Source organism: Bufo bufo, chromosome 2 (assembly GCF_905171765.1).
Source record: "Bufo bufo chromosome 2, aBufBuf1.1, whole genome shotgun sequence".
Classification (NCBI taxonomy): domain Eukaryota; kingdom Metazoa; phylum Chordata; class Amphibia; order Anura; family Bufonidae; genus Bufo; species Bufo bufo.
Window position 1 is genome coordinate 48,889,040 of NC_053390.1, and position 27,271 is coordinate 48,916,310.

General features: G+C 44.1%; 1 protein-coding gene across 14 annotated transcripts in view; it reads left to right on the forward strand.

Annotated features, from left to right (window-relative positions):
* Positions 1 to 27,271, forward strand: part of TCF4 (transcription factor 4) — a 384,023-nt gene that overhangs the window by 340,072 nt on the left and 16,680 nt on the right. For 9 of the 14 annotated variants that reach the window (XM_040421039.1, XM_040421031.1, XM_040421037.1 and 6 more), the window contains 4 exons: positions 5,276 to 5,343; positions 7,375 to 7,453; positions 10,458 to 10,534; positions 12,208 to 12,411. In XM_040421039.1, coding sequence (XP_040276973.1) covers positions 5,276 to 5,343; positions 7,375 to 7,453; positions 10,458 to 10,534; positions 12,208 to 12,411 — 428 coding nt within the window. The remainder of the gene's footprint in view (positions 1 to 5,275; positions 5,344 to 7,374; positions 7,454 to 10,457; positions 10,535 to 12,207; positions 12,412 to 27,271) is intronic. The other 5 variants (XM_040421032.1, XM_040421035.1, XM_040421038.1 and 2 more) reach the window with 1 other exon arrangement.

A 27,271-nucleotide genomic window follows, 5' to 3' on the forward strand; every position in this document is an offset into this window, starting at 1 on the left:
TGGTAGACCATAGATGACTCTGAACAGTTTAGTTCCCATTTCCCTCCAGGGGATGATTCACTCCACCCAGTTTCCTTTCCTAAAAGGGAGTAGCATGCCATATGAAAAGTATAGGGGCATAAAGTCCTCTAAACCAGAAGTCCCTGCAAGAGTCAAGTCGCCTTCCCTGTTCAATAGGGAGATCCTCCTTTGCTCCTGTGTTTGCCTAGGCTTCCAACCAGGCATCTCTTTACAGACTTGGCCAAACTCTCTTATTTCATTGAGACCGGCCAACAGTGTGTTGAATCTTCCCTGACAGACGATGCCTGGGAAAGGAAGCATTGGGTATGTTGCATCTCAAAATGCCCAAACCTTTGTTCTCATGGGAGATAACCTACCATTGAAGGTGTCTCTTTCTCCTCACTGTATGCTCGGCTGAACTGATTGGTATGAAAGGGTTGGGAGAATAAGCTGTTGGCCAAACGAGTGCTATTAAAGGTCTATGACCAGCTTAACAGTCTAGGTTGGTTCCACCAGAATGGGAAGCCAAGTTGCAGGTTGGCAACTTGGTAGTCCTTCACTTGGGACATCAGACTTCCTGTTGGTCTCGTGTGGTGGAGGAAAGGAACTTCCTCCATCTGCCTTTCATGGAACAAAAAAAAGCGTACGTTAGATTTGTGAACTCACATACACTTTGCTGGTAACCCTATTACGCTGTGGGTTTCTCGCACAAAAATCCAAGATGAAAAATTATGTGTAATCTACAATGTGTGCAGGTAGCCTTTCACATACTTGGGTGTATTTGGACCAAGTCACAACTACATAGATATGAAATCTGGGCTTCATTTATGTTGAAAATATTGCTTATTACTGGTTCATAGCCCGTGCGTCGTCATCACATGTTCAATGGACAAAATCAAAGGCAAATTGTAAAACATTTAGGGTCTAAGGGTTCGGCTACATGGCCATCTTTGGTCATGCACCAGATGTTGCGGCCACAGCGGGTAGTAGCGCGACATGTGTGTCACAACCCCAGAATCGCAAAGAATCTAACACTGCTGGATTTTTTGCAATTCTGGGGTTGTGATCACAGCAGATGTCTGAGTTGTACTGCGACCCCATTGATTTCTATGCTAGCACTGCTCCACTGCGATCCTTGGGCACGACAGCTGAGCAACATCGTTGTGTCGCCGAACCCTTAGGCCTCTTTCAGACGGGCGCCGCGTGGGAGGGCATGATAGGATGCGGGTGCGTTGCGGGAAAATGCGCGATTTTTCCGCGCTAGTGCAAAACGTTTTAATGCGTTTTGCACGAGCGTGAGAAAAATCTGCATGTTTGGTACCCAAACCTGAACCCAGACTTCTTCACAGAAGTTCGGGTTTGGGTTAGGTTTTCTGTAGATTTCATTATTTTCCCTTATAACATGGTTATAAGGGAAAATAATAGCATTCTTAATACAGAATGCATAGTAAAATGCCCGTTGAGGGGTTAAAAATAATAAACAAATTTAACTCACCCCATCCACTTGATCGCGTAGCGGATCTCCTCTTCTTTCTTCTTTCTTCAGGACCTGGCAAAAGGACCTTTAATGACGTCACTGCGCTCATCACATGATCCATCACATGGACCATCACCATGGTAATGAACCATGTGATGGATCATGTGATGACCGCAGTGACGTCACCAAAAGTTCTTTTCCTTCCAGGTCCTCGAAGAAGAAGAAAGAAAAGAAGCAGGGCTGCGCGAACAAGTGGATAAGGTGAGTTTAATTTTTATTTTATTTTTTAACCCCTCCATCCCTATTTTATTAAGCATTCTGTATTAAGAATGCTATTATTTTCACTTGCTTGCGGATGCGTGCGATTTTCACGCAGCCCCATTCACTTCAATAGGGCCTGCGTTGCGTAAAAAAACGCACAATATAGAGCATGCTGCGATTTTCACGCAACGCACAAGTGATGCATGAAAATCACCGCTCATGTGCACAGCCCCATAGAAATGAATGGGTCCGGATTCAATGCGGGTGCAATGCCTTCACCTCACGCATTGTATCCGCGCGGAAATCTCGCCCGTGTGAAAGAGCCCTTAAGGTCTCCGATAAATATAAATGATGGAACAGTCACCAACAAATGAATATTAACCCATTAGGTTAATGATTACATTTTCATAAAAATGAAATGCTTATGGTTTAGTGAACTGTAATGTCATTATGACAGGAGGCTTTATTGACTTAACATTGACCCATGAAGCCTGCATGTTCAACCTCTAAGATTTAAGGTGGACGTACTCAAGATCTTTTCAAGATGGCCAGGAAAGATACTATAAAAATATATTGGACTTTTTAAAGAGCACCTGTCGGCAGAATCAACACGGTTATACCAGGTATACCCTCTGGTAGGGTAGATCCTGCTGATTAAAATGGTACCTGTCTTGTGGAAAGTGGTTGTGACGTTCCTGAGTAAAAAAGGATTTTATTCTGTATATAAATGAGCGCTTCAGTGCATGGAGGGGTGAGGCCAGCTGAGGTGCACCCCCTGAGGGGCTAGGCCTGCCCATCGGAGCACTTAAATCCTCATTTGCAAGTCTTTTTTCTCAGGAACGCTGGAACTGATATTCATAAGACAGGTATAATTTAATCCAGCAGGATCAACCCTACCAGGTATTATGCCTAATTTTCTAATCTGTTTTTATTTTTTCATATATTTTTGCAGATTTTTTAAATTTTATTTTCAGTACATGATTATGTGGTCAGCCATCTTGCCTGGGCTGCTGCACTGTGAGCAGAAGTTCTGAGATTTGCTTTATAGCCTCCACATGAACCATAGGAAACTGGGGGGGGGGTCATTTATTAAACCAGCAATATGCCTATATTAGGCGCATTCCTGACGCAGATTGCAGCGCAAAGGTCCTTTGCACCGCAATCTGTGACTTTTTCCTGCTCACGCCAGGTCTAAAAAAGTGGGTGCGATGTGGCTGGTGAAGGTGACGGCCCGACAGGCGTAGAAAATGGTCAAAATGTAAGACAGCTGTCTTACATTTAGAAGAGGCAGTGGATCTGCCGAAGTTATGGAGAGGCTGGTGCCTCTACATAAGGCCCCTTTCACACGAGTTTTCCCGCGCGGGTGCAATGCGTGACGTGAACGCATAGCACCCGCACTGAATCCTGACCCATTCATTTCAATGGGTCTGTGTACATGAGCGTTGTTTTTTTACGCATCAGTTCTGTGTTGCGTGATAATCGCAGCATATTCTATATTTTGCGTTTTTCACGCAGCCCTGGCCCCATAGAAGTGAATGGTGCTGCGTGAAAAACGCATTGCATCCGCAAGCAGGTGTGGATGCAATGCGTTTTTCACTGATGGTTGCTAAGAGATGTTGTTTGTAAACCTTCAGTTTTTTATCACGCACGTGAAAAAACGCATCAGAACGCATTGCACCCGCGCGGAAAAAACTGAACAGCTGAACGCAATCGCAGACAAGACTGACTGAACCCGCTTGCAAAATGGTGCGAGTTTCACTGAACGCACCCTGAATGCATCCGGACCTAATCCGTATAGTTCGTGTGAAAGAGGCCTAACTCCGTAGATCCACCACCAGCTACGTATAGGAGATATTAAGACCGGTGTATAAAACGTTACCTTTTTTTGCAATAATTATGTAAAAAATACCCTAATTGGCTGAATCTATGGACTCAAGAGGGTGATTCCACCCCAAGACATTGGGTTTGATTTGAAGCATTAGAAAAAGTTGATCTTCTCAGGACTATTTTTTGGTCATGTATTACAGTAGTCGGTACCACAGCTTAGTTTTCCTTTGATTATTCCTTTTGGTCCTCCAACCATGACCAAGACATTTGGTCCTGTCATAAGAGAACTTCTTGCCAAATATTGCCATTTTTCATCAGCACCAACAGCAATAGAAAAACTGTTGGAGTGTGTCGACCCAAGAAGAACCTCTTAGTTTAGGGATTCCCAACAAGAGTCCAATCGCATATTGTACTGAACTAACTCTTACTAAGGCCTGCGCTAGTCAAGGACTCTGTAGCTTCAACTTTGGACTCCCTTGGGATGACATTGGTTCACACAACTTGTCTACCATTAAGTATTATGAATATGCGGCACTCAGGATAGTCTTTTGCAATTTAGAGTAATTTATTATATAGTTTCACATCAATGCTTCATGATCCAGTTACAGAGAATAAATGAATAAATAAATGTTGAAAAAAGCGGACATTTCGGTCCACACGGTCATGTTGAAAGAAATGGACGTTTCGGTCCACCCTGACCTTCCTCAGCGGCTTTAGATTCTGTGGTCTCACATGCGGGCAAGATGGAGTCTGGATCCCTTCCATAAAATGGAAATGGAACGTGGCATGTGACTTTTAGCCACCACAGTCCCATCATTCGACTCCGGTCATGACCACCCCTGTACATGCAGAATTTATGTCTAGTAGGATTCAGTACCATTGTGATGTGACTCCCGTACACAGTACTGGTGTTCTTCTGAGATGGTGCTTTGATGCTTGGCCATCTCATGATCTTTTGGGAGTCCATGCACATCAGGAGATGTGGGAGAAATGTCTTCTTCATGAGATTGTCCATTTTTGTATTGTCCACCTTGGATTGTGGTTGACAATACACTTGTTCAACCGATTCCTCCTGACCCCTCCTATAAAAATCCACACTTGACTCAGCCGAGCAATGGATCGAGCATATTGAAACCCAACTTGCTTGATCCTTCTTTCCCTTGACGCCTGCTGTCCAAGGAGAATTGGGACACCACCCTACACATTAGATAGTCAACCAGTCCCGCACCAGGTTTGGTCAACTTGATCTATGGCCACCTTTAGTCTTGGATATGGAGCTGGACCCATATTTCCTTAACATATCTTCTTCGACACTCTCGAGGCAGAGAAAGGCTCTTGCTGAGTTAAATCTGTCCTTTCTCAAGGGTCCAAAATTAATTCTGCATTTCAATTGAAGTTCATATGTGATTCCCCAGCCCCTTCCCTCCCTCCTTCCTTCCCCAGCCTGGAGAATCTGGGGGTGCCCGGGCATCAAATATCATAATTACAGCATAAGTGAATGAGTAACCAGGCGAGTTTATATTTTGCTCATACAAATGTAACATGAATATATTTGACATCTACCTCAGCAAACAAATTAATGCTAATTAAAGATTAATACGATATAATTAGCATTAAAATGTGATTACATTATGGGGAAGTGGACCAGGAATAGACACCTGTAACATGCCTCCCTGCTTGCTTGTAATACTCCGGCTTTTGTTTTTGCAGCAAACAGAAGCAGCGGACCAGCGGGAAGCTCGCAGACCGGGGATGCGCTGGGAAAAGCTCTAGCATCAGTAAGCGTCTAATGCTTTCCTAATATTTGCTGATGTTTCTTGGTGATGGCAAGTTTTCCGATTGCAGCAGGTTATTTTTCCCATTGAATGTGCGGATAGCGACAGAGGTAGCAGAGCTGAGTTTGTCTTTGGCATTGCCTTAGGACTGCTGTATACTGGTTCACAGTCAATGCAGCCATTAACATGTTCAGCTCTGCTACATCTGTACATAGAATAGTAAGGACACTGGGATTTGTACATTATTCGAAATGTATGATTTGAACCTGTGGGTTTTGTGTTCTTTAAACTTTTCCCGAAAAACTAAGAAGCTTGTATCTATAGAAATTAAAAGATGGATCCAAATCGACATGGCTGCCATTACAGCATGGTGATAACCAGTATCGCTGAAATAAGGACTGGGTGACAACTATTATGGCTGTCATTACTTCTAGATGACCACCAATATATATAATATTACAGCTGGATGACCACCAATATGGGTGACATTACACCTACGTAGGTGGCAACCAATATGGTAGACATTAAAGCTGGGTGACTACCAATATGGCTGACATTAAAGCTGGATGACACCACCAATATGGCAGATACAAATAAATGACAATCAATATGGCTGACATTACAGCTAGGTGACCACTAATATGGTTGACATTACAGCTAGGTGACTACTAATATGGCTGACATTACAGCTAGGTGACCAGCAGTATGGCTGACATTATAGCTAGGAGACCATTAATATGGCTGACATTACAGTTAGGTGACCAGCAGTATGGCTGACATTACATTTAGGTGACCATCAATATGGCTGACATTACAGCTAGGAGACCACCAATATGGCTGACATTATAGCTAGGTGACCAGCAGTATGGCTGACATTACATTTAGATGACCATCAATATGTCTGCCATTACAGCTAGGTGACCACCAATATGGCTGACATTATAGCTAGGAGACCACCAATATGGCTGACATTACAGCTAGGTGACCAGCAGTATGGCTGACATTACAGTTAGGAGACCACCAATATGGCTGACATTACAGCTAGGTGACTACTAATATGGCTGACATTACAGCTAGGTGACCACAAATATGGCTGACATTACAGTTAGCTGACCACCAATATGGCTGACATTACAGCTAGGTGACCAGCAGTATGGCTGACATTACAGCTAGGTGACCAGCAGTATGGCTGACATTACAGCTAGGTGACCACCAATATGGCTGACATTACAGCTAGGTGACCACCAATATGGCTGACATTACAGCTAGGAGACCACCAATATGGCTGACATTATAGCTAGGAGACCACCACTATGGCTGACATTACAGCTAGGTGACCACCAATATGGCTGACATTACAGCTAGGAGACCACCAATATGGCTGACATTATAGCTAGGAGACCACCACTATGGCTGACATTACAGCTAGGTGACCAGCAGTATGGCTGACATTACATTTAGGTGACCACCAATATGGCTGACATTACATTTAGATGACCACCAGTATGGCTGACATTACAGCTAGGTGACCACCAATATGGCTGACATTACAGCTAGGTGACCACCAATATGGCTGACATTAGAGCTAGGTGACCACCAATATGGCTGACATTACAGCTAGGTGACCACCAATATGGCTGACATAGATAAATGACAATCCATAATGCTGATATTGTAGCTGGGTGACCACCAATATGGGTGGCTAGATGACAAGAATGACCTAGTGGCCAAGAGTTTGTCAAATTTTCCGGAATTGTCTTTAATTTTCAGAGGCATTGCCAGCAAATTTGGCTTTTCCCGACTTGAAAATGGGTGGGGCTTACATAATCCCCACTGACAAATGTCTGTTTCCAACGCAGGTAACCAATATGGCTGACATTGCAGTTCAGTTACAACCTTCACTGTTGTAATGGCTATTATATTGGTCATGTGCTTAGATTAGGATTACAGTATCACTGTTTGGTGGTTTCACTATTGTGTGTATATACATATATATATACTACAAAAATTGATGCAGCTTCTGTCCATTTTTAGATCTATTCACCTGATCACACAAACAACAGTTATTCTTCCAATCCTTCAACTCCAGTTGGGTCTCCGCCATCTCTCTCAGGTATGAGATAACTCCATATTTCTTATATCTATTTATGTCATGTGTAAAGAGCTCCCCCTAGTGGTGACTGCAGGCACCCAGAATTTTAGCATCTCTCCTTATGTCAATGGAGGGGGTTTGGGGCTCTGTATCAGAAAACCCCTATTAACATATATTATGTCCCAGATTAGCGCAGAATTTCAGAAATGAACGATGGGTTCTTTCACATCGTAACGCAGCCTATACGTCCCGCATAACTGTTAATATAAAGCTGATAACGGGGACATGTTTCGCCGCATATGATCCATGCATTAACTGGCTGAACGTGTGACTGAGAAGCCGGTGAACGGATTGGACACTTTCGCAGGCACATATGCTACGATGAAGCAGCAGGAATGCGGAACATATGTATTATTGAAACACTTCGGCTAGGTGTTATATCTGCGTTTACTATTGTTAGACTACTGGAGCAGACTTTAGTGTAATCAGCGCAGATGGCAGTTCAGGTTCCCATAACCTATGGCTTCATCAGGGCTACAGGAGTTAGGGAGATGTCACAGTCAAGACAAGTTCCCATCTCATTAGAATTGCTTGGCTCTTGCTAATTGTCATCCTGGCCATGTCCATTGTGTGAATTGTGTCAATCTGTCTCCACGGCTACTTCTAATGGGAAGATGTTGCAGGATTTAACTCTTAGGGTTACGCACAAGACGGAAATGCTACGGATTTTTTTTTGTGTAAATATGCACTCAGAAAATCCACAGCAGAATACAGCAGCGGCCACATGAATGAGATTTTAAAGAGCAGTTGTCGGCAGCATAAACTCAACAAAACCTGTAAGGGATGTTCCTGCTGATCACAATGGTACCTGTCTTATGAAAAACGGTTTTGGCTTTCCCAAGAAAAAAGACTTTTATTCTTCATGGAAATGAGAGCTTCACTACACCGAGGGGCGTGGCCATCATTGGAAAGCTGAGATCCACAGAGGGGACAGGCCCCGCCCCTTGTTACACTAAAGCCCTAATTTGTGTACAGAATAAAAGTATTTTTTCTCTGAAATGCCACAACCAATTTTCACAAGACAGATATCATTTTAATCAGCAGGATCTACCCTACCAGGCCACTATAATAGGTCTTATCTTGCTGACAGGTGCCCTTAAGGTTATGTTTACACGTGCCTGATTTGCATTTAACAGCTATGTTTGCTGTTTTAGCTAAAAATTTGAATGTGAACAGGGTTGCTGGGGGGATTGTTGTCGGATTTTATGTGGACTTTTGTGTGGAATCTGCAGTGAAATTCATGTCAAATCTGACAAGTGTGAACATAAACTAAAATATCTTATCCATACGCTGCAGAAATTTTCTCCAAGGAAACTGACTTGCGGTGTGGATGTTAAAATGCGCAGTATGTCAATTTTTGCTGCAGATTTTCACCTTTTTTAATGTAGACGAGTAGAATCCACAGTAAAATATGCAGCAAAATCTACAACGTTATGGAATATCTGACAATTCAGCAGCCATCAGGCTGTTTTTTTTCCACCGATGCTTTGTCTTGCTCCGCCCCTTTAAATCATTTGCCCCACCCCTTAATTCTGCCCCTACCCCATCTCATTTTCATGACCTCCTTTCACATACCAGCCAGTGACTGGCTACCTAGAGCTCACACAGCTGGAGGAACGTTACCAAAAAGGCTACACCACCTATTCCTGGCGAAAAGACCATGCCTGGCAGCGCCAGCGAATTATAAAAAAAAAAATACAAAAATGTTGAAGTCCAAAAATAATGTAAATACGGTAACGGAGATTGTTTAACGTGCAGAGCTTGGTTATAGCGGCCACAGACACCTTATAGCTGGTGGGCCACCCAGCATCCCCAGTAATATGTCCACTGGGCTTTTCTAAATGGGCTTGTTGCATCTGCTAAAGATAAGTAGCTACCAGACACCTGGAATGCCCCTTATCAGGTGGAAAATGTTTCCGTTTGACCAATCTCTGTAGCCCCCTTTGGGACTCCCCATACAATAGAATACGTCATACCAATATTCGGGTGCGTTAGGAGGGCCAAAGGCCCCTCTGCCACATAAGACCCTAGTATTATAAATGGCATATGGTAGGTGGGTCCCCATTCCAGATTTTGGATTTTGGCCCAGGAGCTTCAAGGATGAGGCCAAATGGTTCTGCTGACTGCACGCGACCAAGCCACACGCGTTGGCAAATGGCCACATGATTTTGCCAGCAAATCGTGCACCCATTCACCACCTAATGTATCCATGGCTTGGCCGTGTGGTCTCACCCTTACCACTGAAAAGGTTAACAGCTCTAAGTAGAAGGAGTAATCATCTGTAGTCCATAAGTTCTGACCTTGGGGAACCATTACATCTTAAACCTTGGTCTTAGAAGATTCCCTTTCTGTATTTACACATATAGCATGATCAATATATTAAGATTTGAGGGCCACCACAAAAATGTGCCTGCTCCCGGCAAAAGTTCCTTCCATAGATCACTCATGAACCCTTCGGGGGATACTGGAGATAATTATGGGCATTACAGAGAAAAATTCTCCCAAACCCACAACAGGGGCCTGCACCGTCCCACGTCTGCTGCGGTAATGATGTAGTGCAGTCAGCTTGATAAATGCATCCATTTTCCCTGGAAGCACAGGACAGATTGCATGCTCTGAAACAGAGACTCAGGAAGCCAAAATCCCTCATCGCGGGTGTTTTTTTTGGGGGGATATTGAGTTGTTTTCTTGCTTTGGAGTCTCTCTTAGGTATTACCTGCCGAGTCAATGAAATCCTCTGATAGAAAGCAGCCTGAAGGAACACACTGGACTGCATCTCCTCTTTGCTATAAAAAAATACATTTTTTTTCCCTTAAGTATGTTTTTGGAAAGTCTCCATATGTCTGGTCTGCTCGAAAAAAATTTGCATATATACTAAACAACTGCAAAAGTTTTAACTAAGAGGACGCTTATGCAACGGTGTAGATAATTACCAGTCTTCTCTTTTTTCCCGTCTTTTAATTAGCAGGCACAGCTGTTTGGTCAAGAAATGGCGGACAGACTTCCTCCTCTCCTAACTATGAAGGCCCCTTGCACTCTCTAGTAAGTGTCTCGTTTTTTTTAAAAGTGATAGCATCCTATTTACAGGGTATGAGTGGTTACATGAAGATCACCAAATATAGAGCTTGAAATCTTTATACCTCATGGCAACCATTCGTGAGACACAAAGAATGGCAGGACCTACCCATTCTTGTCATTAGTTACAGTATGATCCCAGCCAAAAGACCATCATTGGTGTCACAGTCCTGATTGACATGTCATAAAGGTCAGTGGTTAGGAGACCCATTTAAAGTGGTTTTACCCAGATTTGGTCAAATACTTGTGTGGACCTTGATATTGGCTTGTTAAATAAAGTCTTGGAGGAGAAGTTAGCTATTTCCTCTTCACTGATGGCATCAGTAAATATTACATTTCACATGTCCTAGTGACCAGAATAGAAATACCAGGGGCGCCTTAATGGAACTGCATTCAAGGAACAGGTGAGAGGATGGACAACACATCTGGATGACTTGGTGACAGAGAAAGAAACCCCATGAAAGTTAATATGGCCGACAACGCTACTTCCTTTGTGTACACAATATTTGATCATCTATGTGTCCCGCTTATGGTCTGCTACATCCAGTGCCTTCCAAGTGCAAGACACATCCATCAGTGATTCAGTTATGGTGGGTTCAGAGTTAGAAGCCGCACCTAGGTCTTGGTGCTGGAGGGAGCAAAGGGCCATCTGCCACAAAAGAAGACACCAGTATTATAAATTGTCCCAGCTAATGGAACATCCCTGGTTTCGGTATTTCCACAAGCCTGACTGATTTGCCATGAAGGACTTTGGTCAGAAGGCCAATTTATTGTGTTTTACCCAGATTTGGTCAAAAACTTGGGTCTGAGAGAAGATAGTACAGCTGAGATATTGGTATGTTACATAGACTGTTGATTGTTCTGCTATGCGTTGTTAGAATGTAGCTAGCTTGATTTCTATTGTAGACCTAATAAGAGAAGTTAGCTACTTCCTCTTCACTGATGTCACCAGTAAATATTGACCGAGATAGGAAGACCAGGGGTGTCTTAATATAACTGTCTTCAAGGAAGAGGTGAGAGGATGGACCAAACATCCCACCGGATGACTTGGTAACAGAGAGAATAATCCCATGGAAGCTAATATGGCTGACAACTGCAACCTCAGACAGCTACTTCTATGTCTATGTATTCCACTCATGGTCTGCTACATCCAGCTCCTTCCAAGTACAGGATCAGCACATCAGGGTTGTAGCTATAGGGGATGTAGAGGTTGTTGTCGCATCACGACCCTGAGTCTGACTGATGTCATGATGGTCTTCGGCCCATAAAGCTAGAACATACAGCTGAGATCTAGACTGATTTCTACTGTAATTAAACTAGTAGGCGGAGAATTTGACTACTTCCTCTTCACTGATGTCACAAGTAAATATTACTTCTCACATGTCCTGGTGACCAGGATAGGAAGACCAGGGGTGTGACTGAAGGTGGCAGGGGGTAGAGCAGGATTACTGGATGACTCAGTGACAGAGAAAGTAACCCCATGAAATCTAATATGGCCGACAACTGCAATCTCAGACAGCCACTACCTATATGTCCACAAAATCTGATTGTCTATATATTCCACTCAGGATCTGCTATATCCATGAACACCGCAGGCTTGTTTTTATTTAGCACACTGATCTATTCTTTTGCTCCTGCAGCAAAGCCGAATTGAAGACAGATTGGAAAGATTAGATGATGCAATTCATGTATTAAGGAACCATGCAGTGGGGCCTTCAACGGCCATGCCAGGAAGCCACAGCGACATGCACGGATTAATTGGACCATCTCACAACGGAGCTATGGGCGGCCTGGGGTCGGGATATGGAACTGGCCTTTTGTCAGCAAACAGACATTCCCTAATGGTAAGCCGTTTACTGTATAAAGCTGTGTCCTAATTCTGCACAGATGACCTCCCCCCACCCCGGTACATTAGGAGGCAGTGGACAATCGTAATGGAATATGACTCAGACCGACTCCTTTCATGTCTACGGCTATTGTCCTATTAATGAATTTCGGCTGCATCCTTCCACCAACACCCTGTTTGATTCTTGGCCAGGGCTGCTCCTTGACCCAACACCCCCTCACCCATGACCACTTACCTTCCCTGATCCTTTAAGTATTCAGATAAACGGTATTTTGGATTTATGATTAATCACTGACAGATTTCCACGTCATATTCATTCCCATGGAGTCGGACCACCTGCCTCCGGGCAATGGGCACCCTCTTAGGATTAGTCCAATAGGTTTGTATTATATTAAAACTAGAGATGAGCGAACTTCTGTTTTAAGTTCGGCGTCTAAAGTTCGGCTTCCGGTTAGCGGAGGATCCCGATATGGATTCCGAATTCCGTTGTGGTCTGTGGTAGCGGAATCAATATGGCGTCTAAAGTTCGGCTTCCGGTTAGCGGAGGATCCCGATATGGATTCCGAATTCCGTTGTGGTCCGTGGTAGCGGAATCAATAATGGTCATTATTGATTCCGCTACCACAGACCACAACGGAATTCGGAATCCATATCGGGATCCTCCGCTAACCGGAAGCCGAACTTTAGACGCCGAACTTAAAACAGAAGTTCGCTCATCTCTAATTAAAATATGTCTACCCAATGCTTCATGTGTAGTCATCTGTCAGAGCCCCCCCATGCTACAGAAGACCCCCAGGTACTGGTACCCCTACCGATCACATGACCAAGGACTCCCATAACCCTCAGATCCCCCTGAAATGAACGAAGCGGCAGGTGGTAAATACAGCTGAGTAGAGCGCTTTACTTTTTCTAGAACTCTCAGAGATGAATGGAGCAGCAGGGCATATGCCCGACCTGCCGATCCTTCATTTAAGGGGTTTTCCAGGATTTTGATACTGATGACCAGGAGAGGTCATCAGTATCTCATCGGTGGGTGTCCGACACCCGAGACCCCAGCCAATCAGCTATCTGAGAAGGCACCAGCGCCCCTGTGAGTGCCGTAGCCTTCTCCGTGCTTACATTGTATAGCGGCTGTGTTTGGTATCACCCTCGGCCCCATTGAAGTGAATGGGGCTGAGCTGCGATACCAAGCACAGCCACTATACAATGGAGGGCGCTGTGCTTGGTGAGCACGGAGATGGCCGCGGTGCTCACAGGTGATCAGTGGGGATCCCGGGTGTCGGACCTCCACCGATCAGATACTGATGACCTATCCCAAGGTCATCAGTATCAAAATCCCGGAAAACTGCTTTAAAAAAAAAAAAAAAAAAACCTACAATTTTGTGTATACAGCTCCTGTGCTACCGATGTGTCTCCACGTTTGCAGACTACAAATAAACCCAGTGTGTCGTCTGATCCTAGAGGGAAGAGGATAAAAACATTGTCCCGCAATTATTTGTTTTAATTTATTGCTGATTTCAAGATCTCTGCTTGCTGTCAGTGAATGGGCATGTCTTTATATCTAGTACCACTGATCTCTCGCAGTTATGAAGCCCAGGCTTTTTTGTTGTTGTTGTTGTTGTTGTTTTTCGAAGGAATATGCAGCAAATTGCACCAAAAAGGGGCAGTATACGGCATGCAACAAATTTATTATGTGTTTTAGCCCCTTTTTATGCCTAAAAAGGGGTGTGGCCAAGACAAACAGAACAAACATAAGGCGACGTCTAAGGGCTCTTGCACATGAACGTATTTTCTTTCAGTGTCCGTTCGTTTTTTTTGCGGACCATATACGGAACCATTCATTTCAATGGGTCCGCAAAAAAAACTTAAGGTACTCCGTGTGCATTCCTTTTCTGTAAATCCGTATTTCCGTTCCGCAAAAAAGTAGAACATGTCCTATTATTGTCCGCATTACGGACAAGGATAGTACTGCTCTATTAGGAGCCAGCTGTTCCGTTCCGCAAAATACGGAATGCACACGGACGTCATCCGTATTTTTTGCGCAAAATACATACGGTCGTGTGCAAGAGGCCTAAGTCCTTCTGACTTTTTTGATGGCAAGAATAGCACAGTGTGCAGCACCAGTCAGTGTCTACCAGGAGCTCATAAGGCCCTATTCACATGACAAACACAGCACTGCTACATCCGTAGCTCAAATCCCTTTTATCAGTGAACTAATCAGGGTTTTAAAAAAAGTCAATGGGCTCATGAAAAAAAAAAAAAACTTGAATGTGGAAAAAGGAAATGCAAGAACAAAGGGATTTTTTGGAGGCGCAGTCAGTTTTAAGATTAGCCTTTGACCGGTTGATAAGTTCCACACCACGCTCTCCGGAGCGGAGTAAAGAAAATTGTGGGGGGGGGGGGGGGAAAGCAACATGAAGGGTCTGGTAATTTCTTCCACATTGTGTTTTCAGTACTTGAAACAGTCTATAACTTTGTAACCAGCTGCAGAGAATAAACCAGCGCGGTAGGAGGGACGATTGGGAAACAAGAGCTAAGAACGCTCCGTGTATCACCACGTATCTGATTCTGGGAAAGCTGGGTGGTACGATATATATGACTGCTACTGCAGTTCTTACATGGGTAACCCACCCAACTTCTCCAAGCCCCAGCATCCCCCGCAGAATGGCAACAGTGCTATCTGACCTGTGGCTCTCCAGCGATGATGGTGCATGCTGGGAGTTGTAGTTTAAGAAGAACTGCAGGTCAGATACCAGCCATACAGCAGGGGATGCATGCCATTCAGGTTCTTGGAGAAGTTGGGTGGTTACCCCAGTGAGACCAGACAATCCTGTCGATAATACTCTTCTGTCTTTTTTCTTTTTTTGGTCTGTTTCTAGGAAAGTTGGGTGCCAAACAATTTTTGGGCCTTTCTATGGGAGATATCGCACAGCTTTACCAGACTCCTGAACGGCAGTCAACCTAGTTCTACAGCAAAGGTCTCTCCAGCTGTTGCAAAACTACAACTCCCATAAGCCACAGGTTAAGGCCCCTTTCACACGGGCGAGTTTTCCGCGCGGGTGCAATGCGGGAGGTGAACGCATTGCACCCGCACTGAATCCCGACCCATTCATTTCTATGGGGCTGTTCAGATGAGCGGTGATTTTCACGCATCACTTGTGCGTTGCGTGAAAATCGCAGCATGCTCTATATTGTGGGTATTGCAGGCACCATAGAAATGAATGGGGTTGCGTGAAAATCGCAAGCATCCGCAAGCAAGTGCGGATGCGGTGCGATTTTCACACACGGTTGCTAGGAGACGATCGGGATGGAGACCCGATCAGTATTATTTTCCCTTATAACATGGTTAAAAGGGAAAATAATAGCATTCTGAATACAGAATGCATAGTAAAACAGCGCTGGAGGGGTTAAAAAATAATAATAATAATTTAACTCACCTTAATCCACTTGATCGCGCAGCCGCCATCTCCTTCTGTCTTCTTTCTTTGCTGTGTGCAGGAAAAGGACCTGTGGTGACGTCACTCCGGTCATCACATGATCTTTTACCATGCTGATGGATCATGTGATGGATCATGTGATGACCGGAGTGATGTCACCACAGGTCCTTTTCCTGCACACAGCAAAGAAAGAAGACAGAAGGAGATGCCGACTGCGCGATCAAGTGGATTAAGGTGAGTTAAATTATTATTATTATTTTTTAACCCCTCCAGCGCTGTTTTACTATGCATTCTGTATTCAGAATGATATTATTTTCCCTTATAACCATGTTATAAGGGAAAACAATACAATCTACAGAACACCGATCCCAAGCCCGAACTTCTGTGAAGAAGTTCGGGTTTGGGTACCAAACATGCGCGATTTTTCTCATGCGCGTGCAAAACTCATTACAATGTTTTGCACTCGCGCAGAAAAATCGCGCATGTTCCCGCAACGTACCCGCACCTTTTCCCGCAACGCCCGTGTGAAAGAGTCCTAATATCTCTGCTGTTAGAATTAGGCCGATTGTCATTCAGGAGTCCGGCAAAGCTGAGTGACATCTCAGGGAAACCAAAATGGGTTGGGGGTGACCCAACTTTCCCAGAAACAGACAACAGAAAAGGTAAAATAATGTAGACTAGAGGAAAAACAATATGACCGCCATTGCAGTTCCCACAACTTCTCCAGGTTCCTGAAGGGCTGTATGGATGTAAAACAGCCAGTGCCTTCCAACCCGTGTCCCTACAGCTGTTTATCTATCAGCATGCTGGGAGTTGTAGTTATGAAACAGCTGGAGAGCCCTAGGTTGGAGACCACTGATGTAGAACGAGGCTGACTGCCTTTCAGGAGTCTGGGAAAGCTGAGTGACATCTCCTGTTGAAGCTCTCAAGAAAGTAAAAATGGTTCAGCACCAATCTTTTCTGGAAACAGACACAAAAAAATGACAAAAAATGGGAATAAGAACCACCCAACTTCTCCAGTGGGTGCCCTTTTAACCCTTTCTAGTGAGCAGTTCTGGTTTCTGTTCCTTATTTTTTTTCATTCCGTGACAATAGAAAATGACTCATCGCATAAATAAACGGCGCGGTGCAGGGATCGGGCGGTATTTAGCGCATTACCACATAAAGCTGCCTTCAGGGGGGGCTCAACGTCTGACCTTCATCCCTCCACTGTCACATTATATACACATCACATCACTCACATCACACGTATACATACACATCAGTCATCCCCCTCTTACCTCACACTGCCTGCCTTCTGTCTGCCGCACAGATGTAGCAGAGCTGGATCTGCGATTTAACTCTATTCAGTCAGGTTACAGTCACCCAGTTCTATATGAAACACCCAGATAAAATGGGCCAAATGGCTCCTTCTACATCTGACATATTCAGCTCTGCTATATCCATATATACAGTATGTAGCCTGTGACTCACCACCAGCTGTGGCAAGACTACCACTCCAATCATGCAGGGAGGACCACAGGCTGTGAGTTGTAGTTTTGATACAGCTAGATAGTCACAGGTCGGAGAACAGATTGTCAGCTTTCTACCTATGTAACTTCGGCAGACTTTAGCCCAACCCGTTCTTTTATCACCATATGTTATCAGTGGTTTTACATGGGACTGCTGACAATGCCCAAAGACCCAGATTTACTATATATATAAAAAAAACACACTGTCACCTTACATCCCAACCACTAGGTGGCAGTAAAGAAAAAAAATGAGTTCTTCTAGTTCATGCAGAAGCCCCGCCCACACTGGGGGACATTTGATTAATGCAAAACCACAAAGGATCATGGGTGTCAAATTTCATGTCCATGAAAAGGCCATTTGGGGCGCTCATAATGCTTCATTTAAAACTTTATGCTGACATAATGGTCTCACCTTTAGGCCTCATGCACACAATCATATGTATTTTGCAGGTCCGCAAAAAAACGGATCCGCAGAAAATACAGATGACATCCGTGTGCATTCCGCATTTTGCGTAACGGAACAGCCGGCCCCTAATCGAACAGCACTATCCTTTTCCGTAATGAGGACAATAATAAAACACGTTCTATTTTTTTGCGGAACGGAAACACGGACAAACGGAAACGGAATGCACACGGAGTACCCATTGAAATGAATGGTTCCGCATACGGTCCGCAAAAAAAAAAACAGCCCGGACACGGAAAGAAAAAAATCTGTTCGTGTGCTTGAGGCCTTAAGGCAGGAGGCAGATGGTGAACCTGGCCCATGAGAAGGCCAAAGATTGAGCATTGCCATGCTACATCGCAGCACAAGTTACCGCCACCTTGATGCACAATCTGCGCCAGAAATACGCCTCATTTAGGCGCATTTCTGTTTAATAAATGACCCCCCCAAAGTCTCCATGTAGCGCAGGCCTAAATGAAGACTAGCTAATGATCAACCGGTCTGGCTGCTGAACCTCTGGTGATCAGGGAAGAGAAGTTGGAAGCAGCTGCACATTTCTCCTGCAGTGGCCACTACAGGAGGAATCCGGTATTACACAGAGCCCATTCAAATGAGTCCTCCAGACCAAGAGATGCTCGTTGGTGTGATGCTTTCCATGGGGATCTGTGCATAGACAATCCCTTTAAGTGTGAAGAGCAGTGACTACCTCCCCCTTTTGAGCGTCCAGTGGTCATGTTAATGTTATAGGAAGTATATAATATTTATGCACTTTGCAAATTGCCTTCTTCTGGAAAATGTTACCTCTCTCTTTCCGGTCTGTTCCACACCTTCCAGCATTATATAACATTCTCTTTAGGTCTTTACTTTTTTTAAACTTTTTTTTTTTAAGACTGTTTGCTTTTAGTGGCCACTTGCCGGGAACTTTTCCACATATAATACGTACGTTTCGTCCAAATCCAATGAAGTCATGGAATATCCTGTCCTGCGGAACCTAATGTCATAGTTAATGAAGCAATTTACCAGAGCTGTGTGCTTAAAAAAATATTTAAAAACATTAGCGATTCAGATTTTTTAGTAAAAAAAAAACAAAAAACATAAAGACTTCCCGTCGATTGAAGTATAGTTTTATTTAATTCGTTTTATGCATTTAAAAAATAAGCAATTTCCTAAGATGGATCATTTCGAGACTAGATTGATTGGTGTCCAAGTTTTTGATTTTTTTTAAATGTTTTTGAAAAGAAAAAAAAAAGTTATTTTGCTCACTTCCTCCATTTTTTTTTCGATGACTCCTTTACTGGAGAGAAAAATAATAATAGTGACTTATTAAAGCTCACGAAGAACTGTTGTCTCTGGCTGAGCACCCCCCACCCCTCTCCAGTCTACCCTGATTTTTTTATATATTTTTTGTTTCCCCTGTAGCCTTGATCGGAAACAGCTGGCTTTTGTTTAAAAAGCTGTTTTGTGAAAATGTCTAAAAAGTCTTGAGCACCAGAGCTGAGATCATCAGTAAAGCAGGTGCTCAGGAACAGACTGGAATGCACGCCGACTGCTCGCAGCCTATTGGGAAACTTTCACAGGGTAACATATACGGGGTATACGATATGGCTGTGAACGAAGGTTCCAAATGTGCAGATGTAGCAGAGCTGAATTTGTTATTTCACTTTTTGGGACTGGAAATTTAAGGGATTATTTCTTTGGCGACGACCCCTTTCAGGTTTGGGTCTGGCTCCTGACAAACAGCTGATTTTGCTAGGGGAAGCCATGACCAGCCAGACATTTCCGCAGGCGGCCATTCGTATCAATGTACTACATGGTCTGCCAAAATCGGAGCCTCTCATACAGAGGTAATCTCCATTGTGACTGATAGAGCGGGGCCTGGGCTGGGGACCCCCCTCTTTACAGGCCAAATGCCCTCATAGGGTATAATGTCATGGGACAACCCCTTTAAATAAAGACTGTAGTCAAATTTAGCTATTAGTGCACCCAATCTTCCCTCCTTCGATCAAATCATACTGGCGTGGTTCCCAGATGCTGAGATATGGGGTGCTGCATCTGATCCGACGCCTACCTTGATCCTAGACCTTTGAAGTTTCTTTACATGGTGACTCTGTAAGGTAACAGCCACTCAGATTTCATCAATATTTAAAAGAAAAAAAAAAAGACAAATGGTTGCCATGGGGACGTCTTGTCTACAGTGTTGCAGCCTATTGGTTGCTTAAGACAAAGGTCAATAGTTCAGCCTACAAAATGGCTGCTCCCACTTAGCTTAAAGGGATATGATAATTACCCCCAAATTTACATTTTTGGATACTGGTGTGAAGCTGTCTTGAGACCCGACCCGTTTCCCCTGTTGTTTTTCCATAATGCTATAAAATAGTTTTTTTTCCCTTTAATTAATGACGCTCTGCCCGATATCTGATCTTGGCGACAAAAGAGATTGGACAGGTAGTATATTTTCCACCCCCTTTTCAACTGCCCCATCTCCAGAGAATCATGGACGACTGGTATGACTGCAGTTAATCCCTTCCCCCCCCCCCGTCACACTATCCAGGTGGCTGAGGTATGGGGCGCTGTTTGGAGTCTCACGCTGCAGAGCTGCTTTAGCTGTACCTGTGTCAACATGTGATTTCTCTAACTAAGGGCTCATTCACATGACCATATGTATTTAGAAGTCCGCAAAATGCAGATGACGTCCGTGTTGCAGCCGTATTTTTAATTTTTTTTGCAGAACCATTGACTTCAATGGGTCCGTGGTCCACTTTTGCGGCCAAGAATAGGACATGTTCTATCTTTTTGTGGAACAGACAGATAATCTGTGTGCTTTCTGCATCTGTATGTCCCTTCCACAAAAACAATATGTCCACAAAATGCAGACCACTGAAGTCAATAGATCTGCAAAAAAATAAAATAAAGAGGGTGCCACACGGACGTCATCCGGATTTTGCCGAGCCGCGCTTTGCAGACTGCAAAGTACATATGGCGGTGTGCATGAGGCCTAACAAGGTAATCTACAAATGAGGGCCCAAGCAACTCAGCACCCCATATCTCAGGGCCCATTTCAGAATGACTATGGGGTTAACTGCACTCGCCACTGAATTTTCAGACTTCCGAGTGGTGTGAAAGAAGTTCTCTGTTACGGACATATCTACATTTAAAGGGGTTGTCCAGGCTTAGAAAAACATGGCTGCTTTCTTCTAAAAAGAGCACCATCCCTGTCCATGGGTTGTATTTGGTATTGCAGCTTCACTCCATTGTAGTCAATAGAGCAGAACTGCAATATTGCACACAACCTAGGGACAGCTGTGGTGCTGTTTTTGAAAACTGTCTAATCCTGGCCCACCCCTTTAAAGGGTCCCCCAACAATAAGTTGACCACAGGGTAGGCTACTGCCGAGATCCTTGGCTGTGATCTGTGAAGGAACCTGGCACTAATTTTCCTGCAGCGCCCCCCGCAGGAGAAATTAAACATTCCGCACCTTTTCATTTACATCAGTGGGATGGCTATAATTCGGAGGGCGTGCTGAGACCCTCTCCACAGCCAAACTCTCAGTAAATGGCGCCCCTCTATTAATTTCTTAATAGGTTTTAAGGAATGGGTTCTCAGAACCAGGATCGGGCCACTTTCCTTTCAAAAACAGCGCCACTCTTGAACAAAGGCTGCATCTGGTATTGCAGTTCATCCCCATTCAAAGCCGAGCAGCAATACCAGACACCTCGCCCCCCCCGCCTCCCCTAATATGTCCGCCTTAGATATATCCTGCATCTCAGTGGGAAGATTGAATAGGAAGGAGAGGGCCTAAGGGAGGAAACGTGAAGCAGAGTTTTGTGCGCTGCTTCTCCTGGAGCTGACAATTACTGGCAGCTTCTAGCCGAGTGGGAATGAAGAAAAAAAATAAAATTTCGCTCTCCTGGAAGAAAATCTGCGATGGAAGCCGACCCTTCATATCGCATCATTGACAGCTGCTGCCAAGAAAAACTTCCTCTGCAGAAGCCTCCTGTGAGCTTCACGTTGTAGGAATTATGGAGAAGTTTAGACGCAGGGAGTGCAGGGAGGAAAACACGGACTTGACCATGACATCTCCACCGTCCGCTCCTGTGGCCTGTAGCATCGGCGCCGCCGGATGACTTCTAGAGCATCCCCCCCCCCCCCCCCCCAAGAAAATGGGTCTTGGGAAAGCTGGGTGACTTCCAAAACAGGGGTATAGCTATAGTGTAGTTAGAGGACCTGCCACCACTCCTGTTATTCCTCCTGGAAATCTATGAATCAATTGACAATTGGTTGTTACCATTCCACTTGTCAAAGGGGTGTGGCCCTACACAGTCTGCACTGATTGGATGGTGTCATACAGTGTAGGGACACTCCCCCAGCTGGTATCACCCAATTGTCAATTATTTAGGCATTTCTTGGAGGAATAACAGAAGAACAGTACAATACAGTGATATGGCAAAAGATGTTCCAGAATTTACATTTTCATGGGGAATGCAATTATTTACTAATACAAACATGTCCGAAGAGGTGACATGTCAGCTTTAAAGGGGGCTAAAAATGGCTCGTGATAGCAGGGTGGGGGGCTTCTACAGATTCTATAAGGGGGCCCAGTAGCTTCAGGTTATGCCTCTCACTGACTGGACAGTGCCATGCTGTGTAGGGATAAAATGCATTGACAAGTGGAATAGTAACAGCCAGTTGCCAATTTATTTGTATATATGCCAGGATGAATAACTGAGGAACAGCGCAGGTCTATGAGCAGCAGATACAGAATTGTTAATTCAACAAGAGTAATACAAGTGTTTGCTAAAATGACATTTCGTGGGCACACTCTACCAAGGGGAATGGTAACTCAAAGTTGTCAATTTATTCATATATATATCTAGGAGGAATAATAGAGGAACAGCACAGAGTTCATTGAAATGATGAAGCATTATAATTGTAGGGTGCAGCTGGCCTCTGCTATGTCCAGGGCTGGCTGGCATTCTGAGACTTGTAGTTCTACAGAATGACAGTTATGTGGCTGGTGAGATTTTGGCCCATGCCCCGCTCCCCTATTTGTATATTTTCAAAGCTTTTGTCTTTAATTCTTCCATTTTCGGGAAAGCCGCTCAAAGAGAATTATTTTTTTTTCTGAAGTGTTAAACTTTTTTTTTTTTTTCTTCTCCAGATTTAATGCCACTTTTAATGTCATTTTTTTATTAAATATTTTTTTTTTTTGCTTTTGATCTTATTTATAGCAAAGCCACTTGACATATGGAAGCTATTATTATATAGGATGGAGATGAAAGGCTTCGCCGCATAGGGAATGATTTAGCCCAACAATGCGCTCGTCTGCACCCGGCCTGTTTATCCTGCTGGAACATAGCCGCTCCCCCCCCCCCCCTTTTTATAGTACATTGTGCAAACGCATTTTTTTTTTTTTTTTATATGGATGTTTCAACATAATCGTGTGTAACCCTATACAGATGTAGCAGAGCTGGGGCTGTCAGTTAGTCTCCTCATGCAAGCAGTGTGGTCACAAAGGCAGAGGCATCAGTCCCCCAGTTTGTCAGTGGACCCTATCTCAGGGGGAGGTGCTGAGTTAAAAAGGGGTGGAGTCAGCATATTGCAGGCAAGGTTTCTGCTGCAGCAAGCTGCCTCCCAGTCAGTGACTTTAGCTCCGCCCCTTTGTCAAAATGACTGATAGCAAGGGAAGAAGGGGATAAAATAGATTCCCATGGGACAGATTTAGAAGAATTGTTCTGTTGCCTCATATGAGGCAGAATAGGATCAGGGGTGAATACAGCAGCAGGGGTTCTTATTATTTTTAATTTCCCTGGTTCCCCTTTAAAGTAATTTTGTTTCCTCCAATCAATTGTAGGTTATCTATCTATCTACCATATTTTTCGCCCTATAAGACGCACCGGCCTATAAGACGCACCTAGGTTTTAGAGGAGGACAATAAGAAAAAAATATTTTTCATTAGAACTTAGATCAGACCCCCAATGTTAATCGGACCTCAGCTCACATCCCCAATGTTAATAAGACCCTCAATCAGACCTCAGATCAGACCCCAATGTGAATGGCCCCCAATCATACCTCAGATAAGAGCCCCAATATCAATAGGATCCCTCCAATCAGACCTCAGATCAGACCCCCATGCCACAGAGCAAATAAAATGAAAAAAAAAAATAATCAACTTACCTCTCCTGCTCCGGACTCCGCAGGATCCTGTGCTGTGCGCAGTCACAGCGCAGCCGATGGCAGAGGACCGGGAAGCGGTGAGTACAGAGCTCTGCATTCACTGGTTCCTGGTCCTCCGGTACTAATGAGTGCTTCCATAAGTATTCCATTAGTATTCGCCCCATAAGACATTTTCCGGCCACTTTGGGGGGAAAAAGTGCATCTTATAGGGCAAAAAATACAGGTATCTATCTATCCATCCATCTCATATCTATCTATCTATCTATCTATCTATCTATCTATCTATCTATCTATCTATCCGTTATCTATCTATCTATCCATCTCATATCTATCTATCTATCTATCTATCCGTTATCTATCTATCTATCTATCTATCTATCTATCTATCTATCCGTTATCTATCTATCTATCTATCTATCTATCTATCTATTATCTATCTAATTATCTATCTATCTATCTATCTATCTATCTATCTATCTCATATCTATCTATCTATCTATCTATCTATCTATCTATCTATCTATCTATCTATCCGTTATCTATCTATCCATCTCATATCTATATATCTAATATCTATCTATCTATCTATCTATCCATCTCATATCTATCCATCTCCTATCTATCTATCTATCTATCTAAAAAAAAGTTGTGCCAAGTGACAAACTTAACCCAGCAACATCTTCAACTCCAGCCTGCTGCATGTGACAAGTCAGTTCTGCTATAATTGATATTCTTGTTTCTAATGCTTCCAGCGCACTCAGCTTTGCTACATTTGATAAACTCAGCTCTGCTGCATCTGATTTAGGGCTTATACACACGACCATAGTTTTGGTCCGCATCCGATCAGCATTTTTTGCGGGTCGGATGCGGACTCATTCACTTCAATGGGGCCGCAAAAGATCCAGACAGCACATCATGTGGTGTCTACATCCGTATGTCAGTACCGCGGCCCAGCACAAAAAAATAGAACGTGTCCTATTCTTGTCCGCCTTACGGACAAGGATAGGAATGTTCAATTATGGGCCGGACATTACCGGATACCGCCACGTGCATGAGCCCTTATAGTGTACTTGACCCTTGTCCTTGCTATACAAGATGCATTCAGCACGCTCAATGTGATATACTCAGCTCTGCTGCATCTGACCCGGCTGAGCCATAGTGCATTTGACACATGTCCCGTCCCTGCCACATCTAACAAATTCAGCCTTACTACATTTTGTATATCTAGATCTGCTTTTTCTGATTCAGCGTAGTACATTTGACACTTGGCCCTGCTCTATATGACAGATTCACGTGTGCAATATTTCACAGGCTCCAATCTTGTACTATAGCAGAGCTGCATCAGATGTGCATTTGAGGCTCAGCTCTGCTACATTTCATATGATCAGCTCTGCTACATCTTACCAAGCTGAACAGCTCAAATCTATTACTAACACAGGTTTGCAATAGAATGTTCCAAAGCTGACACTTTAATGCTCATTTGCAACACAGCATCTGATAAATTCAGCTCTGCCACGTCTCTGTATGAAGAGCACATTTTTTTAAATGTTAACCCTGTAATTGAGATCAATCTCCCGTCTCTGAAGAAGTTCAAACCAAAGGACAGCGCCATTGACATGGAGAAGTGAGATCAATGATCGGTTGTAGGGACAAAGCAGTAGGACTGGGACCTGATGAGAGGAGCGTCCTCTGTATTGTCTCCGGCCCATCTGTGAGCTGTAAGTGCGACGCCAGGGGTCCCTTAAAGCAATTTTTTTTCGTGACGCCAGTTGCAGTGAAGCAACAAGGGCACAGGGCCCCTTTTAGTGATGTAGTAGATGGTACCTAGGTGTAGGAATGCCAGAGTGGTGTAGGATGGCCTAAATGCCCCTTAATATTGGTGCACGTGTCACAGTGCTCCTACATGGATACGCTGGACGACAGGCGTTGGCGCCGAAGCAATAACAAGGGGGGTATTTGAATTAGGGGGTAAAGAATAAATTGAGTCTAGACCATATGATGAAGATCAATAACAGCTTTACTTGAATGAACGTTTCTCCAACAGTTTCAGGCTTTGTCTTGGTTCCCAGCAGGCGTTAGCATTAACTCTGGCAGGCAAACAAACTCAACTTTGCTACATCTGTTGCTCTCTGGCTCTGCTGTGCTGACAAGCTTACTGTATAACTTTGCTTCTTTCTTTATGCTGCAACTTCTCTCTGTAGTCTGTCTCTAGATTAATACCAGGGAATCTATACCTCCTGGCTTCAGAGGCTTCAGGCTAGGGCCTTTGTATCCAGCAGAGCTGAAGGTGCTCTAGCTGGCTTAGGCAGGACACGTCCAGCAGGGACATGGACCTGCTTCCTTCCCCTAGCAGGGGGTACTCTCCACTGACCTCTAACTAACTAAACTCCTCTTTAGGGTGCATTCACATCACCGTTTAGCTTGGATCCAGTAAAAAAACAGATCCTGTTGCATCAGTTGTCATCCGTTTGAGCCATTTCCATCAGAGATCCGTTTTGTACATGGAAAAAAACTGCATGCAGTACTTTTGGTTCCATCTAAAAAAACGGATCTTAGACTGAAATGGCTCAAAGAGATGACAACTGATGCAACAGGATCCGTTTTTTTTACTGGATCCATATATTTTTTTTTTCTCTCTATGTTCTTCTGACGGATCAGAAGAACGGAAAGCTAAACAGTGATGTGAATGCACACTTAGGGCTCATTCGTGTGCTGCCCGTTGCCGTATTGCGGACCGCATTTTTGCGGATCCCCAATAAACAGGCACCGTTCCGTGTGCATTCCACATCACGGATGCGGACCCATTCATTTCAGTGGGTCCGCAAATCCGGAAATGCAGAACGGAATCACGGAGTGCTTCTGTGGGGTTCTGTTCCGTACTTCCGTTCCGCAGAAAGATAGAACTTTCTCAATTTTTTTGCGGAACGGACGAATGCAGACCCATTGAAGTTGAATGGGTCTGGATTCATCCCGGTGGCCGTATGGAGGTTTCGCCGTGCATTGGGGACCGCAAATTGCGGTCCCCAATGCATGGAATGGCCCACCTACAGCCGCGTGAATGAGCCCTTAGAGGGAGAGAAGAGAATGGAAAGAAGTTTCCATCCTCTGCAAATGTAACTCTGCCATGCTTGCTGCCACCTTCTGGTGAACCAGGTACATTACATGAACAATAACAGTTGCATAGAAATAGCAATGCGCATTGTATAGGACCTGCAATAAATGCATAAGATGACATTGTGTTAGCCCATAGGAGACAGTAGCAGGGTGCAGAGTGGTAATGGCACTCGGGTTTCA